At 63.3% G+C, this 3,127-nt stretch overlaps 1 protein-coding gene across 1 annotated transcript; it reads right to left on the bottom strand.

Annotated features, from left to right (window-relative positions):
- Positions 1-446: 446 nt before the first annotated feature.
- Positions 447-2,642, bottom strand: HOXD9 (homeobox D9). Its single transcript, XM_063101151.1, has 2 exons — positions 1,755-2,642; positions 447-1,407 (listed from the first exon to the last, which is right to left on the bottom strand). The coding sequence occupies exons 1-2, from the start codon at positions 2,521-2,523 to the stop codon at positions 1,166-1,168; spliced, it is 1,011 nt and encodes a 336-aa protein (XP_062957221.1). The 5' UTR covers positions 2,524-2,642; the 3' UTR covers positions 447-1,165.
- Between the last annotated feature and the right edge of the window lie 485 nt (positions 2,643-3,127).

The following is a 3,127-nucleotide window of genomic DNA, read 5'->3' as shown; positions in this document are numbered from 1 at the left end:
CCCGGAGCCAGCCAGCACCGCTGAGCTGGGAGAGTTGCTCCAGGGTACAGAGTTGGCCTTTCCCTTGTGTGGAGAGGGGCTTGGCAGCTGAGCCCATGAACCCAGAGAGGTGTGGGGTGCGATGTGCCAAAGCCCCAGCAAGAGGTGCCTGGCTCCTGGGGCCTACCGGCTCCGCTGGACGCTCCTTGCAAGGCTGATAGGGCGCGGGAGTTCACCGAAGCTCTGGAACCAGGCTGGGGGAGGCATCAGGACTCCCCAGGGGCTGCGCTTTAGGTTGGGTCTGCCCACACAAAGGGAAGCTTAGAGGCACTTAAGAGATCTGTCAGGTAAAAGGGCCCCGGTTTCTTAACGAAGGCTCCCTCCCAGGGATGGGAGAAAAGTCTCCTGAGGGTGATATTTTGCAGAGAAACAGAGAAAGCAGGCACACAACGCTCAGGACCAGTGTCTGGGCTCCGTTTGATCAGGTCAGCATTTATTGGTAGGAAGCGGTAACATTTACAACTGGTCCTCAAGCAGGAACAGGGAGGGCCATCACCCGCAGCCGCCCATGGGGGCCCAGCCTCCTGGAGTTAGAGCAGCTCCTCCAATGCAGTGAGAACAAATCCCCACCCGAGGCCCTGGGCCCCTCTCTAGGCCTCACTCGAGATCTCTCCAGCCGAGGGCCCGCAGGCTCCCTGAGGAAAGGGGGCTTTCGCGAACGGTGGGCAACCGGCCCGGCTTTGGCCTGGGCCAGCAGCTGCCGTGTCTGCAGTGTCATTGCTCTGCCTTCATTCTCAGAATTGGGGCGCGCTTGGCCCCTGTTTGGGCAGCGCTAGGGGGCTAAGCTACAGCACTTTTCAGAAACATGGGGGACATTTACACAGAAGAGGCCTCCTCAAGCCAGCGTGCACTCACAAAATATAGCATTTCCTAAGGAACCAACGGAGCAGAAAAGGGAGGGAGTGGGATAGGGCGAACCCCAAAGCCACTGGTTTCTCCAACACGTAAGCGAGCAAATACAGAGTCCCCCAAATACCTCACAGAGACCAATCACACAGTCACCGCTACCTAAAAAAGAAAAAATAAAAATAAAAGTCCGAGTCGCTGGAGAGTTTCTGGAAATCAAGCACCCACAAAGGAAAGCCCCGCCGCCGCCTTTAAGCGCTGTCGCCAGCACCACGCCGGGTCAGTCTCCTTTGGGGCATTTCTCCTTGCTCATCTTTTTCATTTTCATCCTACGGTTCTGAAACCAGATTTTGACCTGTCTCTCTGTGAGGTTCAGAATCCTGGCCACCTCGTAGCGCCGGTCCCGGGTGAGGTACATGTTGAAGAGGAATTCCTTCTCCAGCTCAAGCGTCTGGTATTTGGTGTAGGGACAGCGCTTTTTCCGGGTGGAGCGAGCGTGGATCCAGTTCGCCGCGGGGTTGTCTACGAAAAGGGGGGTTTGAATAAGGGGAGCGAGGGGCGGAGGGGAGGCAGGGAGAGACGACAGGGTGGGGGAGAGAGATCGTTAAATTAATTTCACCAAGGATGGCCGCTTTTCACAACTTGGGGGGAATTATCATAAAAAGCCTTAATGCCCGCGCTCTGTTTACCGTACAAACCGCGCGCCCGGGGTAGGTGGTTATGGGAAGCTTTTTTATGGATGCGTGTTGCTCGCCTAGGCTTGGGTAGGCGTCTAGACGTTTTTATAGGTTAGTAAAACTATCAGTTTTGCACATTCGAGCCTTACAGGTTTCAGCAATAAATCAGGGGGCAATTTCTTTTGCACTTACTTGGGTCAAGTTGCTGCGGCGGCGGCTGCGGATGCTGCTTCTCCTCCTCCTTCAGCGGGCAGCCCGGGCTCGGGTGGTCGCTGCAAGCCGAGGGCTCCGACGAGCCGCCCGCCCCGGGGCCGGCCCCGATTCCCGCCCCGGGCCCGGTTCCCCCCGCCGCCGCCGCCTTGTCCGGCAGGAACGAGTTGCACGAGAACTCGCGGCCGCCGCTCCCCTGGGACTCCCGAGCCGCGGAGCACTCAGTCCGTTTGGAGGAAGAGGACGAGGAAGTTGTGGAGGAGGTGGAGGCGGCGGCGGCGGGGGCCGGGGCCGCTCCGGTTTCAGGCTTAATCCCGTAGTGGCGCCCGTTGGCTGAGCCGCTGGGGCTGGGACCGGGGCCCGGGCCGCCGCCGCCGCCGCCGCCGCCGCCCGCACCGCCTGGGAAGCCGGGCAACGGCTCCATCCAGGAGCGCACGTAGCGGCCGGGCTCGGAGGCGGCGGCTGCCAGGGGCGGCGGGGGCACGTACGGGTGGTAGAGGCCGCTCATCGCCGCCGCCGCCTGGGGCTGGGCGGGGACCGCGGACCACGAGGCGGAGAACACGGCCGATTTGGGGGCAAAACTACACGAGGCGAACTCGGCGGCGGCGGCGGCCGGGCTGTCCGCCACACCTGCAGGCCGGCCCTGAGCGCCGGGCCCCGGCGGGCCGAAGCGCGCCGCGAACACCTCGTCGCCCTCATGGCCTATTAGCGAGTCCACGTAGTAGTTGCTGAGGGTGCCACTGGAGGACATTCTGAGGCGCCGCGCGCTCCCACCCAAGGTTACACTGCCCGCCGCCGAGCCGCTCCCCGCCGGCGCCGGAGCCACCGACTAGTTCGCAGGCTGCAGCTTCCACCATTGGTCGCGCGGCCCACGTGATCATATTTACCAATACCGGGAGTAAATCAGTCCGCTAAACTGGGGGCTGCTGTGATTTTTAAAAAAATCATCATCAACATAAGCGCCGCAATTAGAGCCCGCAGGCCCAGGTCAGTGCGCGCGGCTCGGCCTGGCCCGGGCCGGCCCACCCGGCGGCGGCCGGGACCACAGGCCCAACCGCGGCCGGAGGAGGCGCTGGGGACTATTTGTTCGCTGCCTCTTGCCGCCGTCGGTCTTGCAGTCGGGACCCTGGTGCTGGCTCCCCAGCCCCGGGGCCCTGAGCCGCGGGCCGCGCGCGTTCTGGGCGCAGTGAGCCCTTGGCCAGCGCCCTGAGCAGCCCGGGGGGCGCGCAGGGCCGGGTGCCGCACTAGGCGGGCGGGCGGGCCTTCAGGGGCGGCCCCTGGCGCCCGGGGGGAGTCGTTCTCCCCTCGCCTCTCCCCACCCAAAGCCACCCCTCCCCACACGTACCCACACACAC

Source organism: Cynocephalus volans, chromosome 1 (assembly GCF_027409185.1).
Source record: "Cynocephalus volans isolate mCynVol1 chromosome 1, mCynVol1.pri, whole genome shotgun sequence".
NCBI classification, from domain to species: domain Eukaryota; kingdom Metazoa; phylum Chordata; class Mammalia; order Dermoptera; family Cynocephalidae; genus Cynocephalus; species Cynocephalus volans.
The sequence above is the reverse complement of the archived record's forward strand: the minus strand, read 5'-3'. Positions and strand labels throughout refer to the sequence as shown.

Excerpts from the sequence above, each read along its gene's own strand:
- HOXD9 (XM_063101151.1), bottom strand. The coding sequence starts at position 2,523 with ATGTCCTCCAGTGGCACCCTCAGCAACTACTACGTGGACTCGCTAATA. Across the intron at positions 1,408-1,754 it reads GCCGCAGCAACTTGACCCAA|ACAACCCCGCGGCGAACTGG; the intron begins GTAAGTGCAAAA and ends CCCTTTTCGTAG.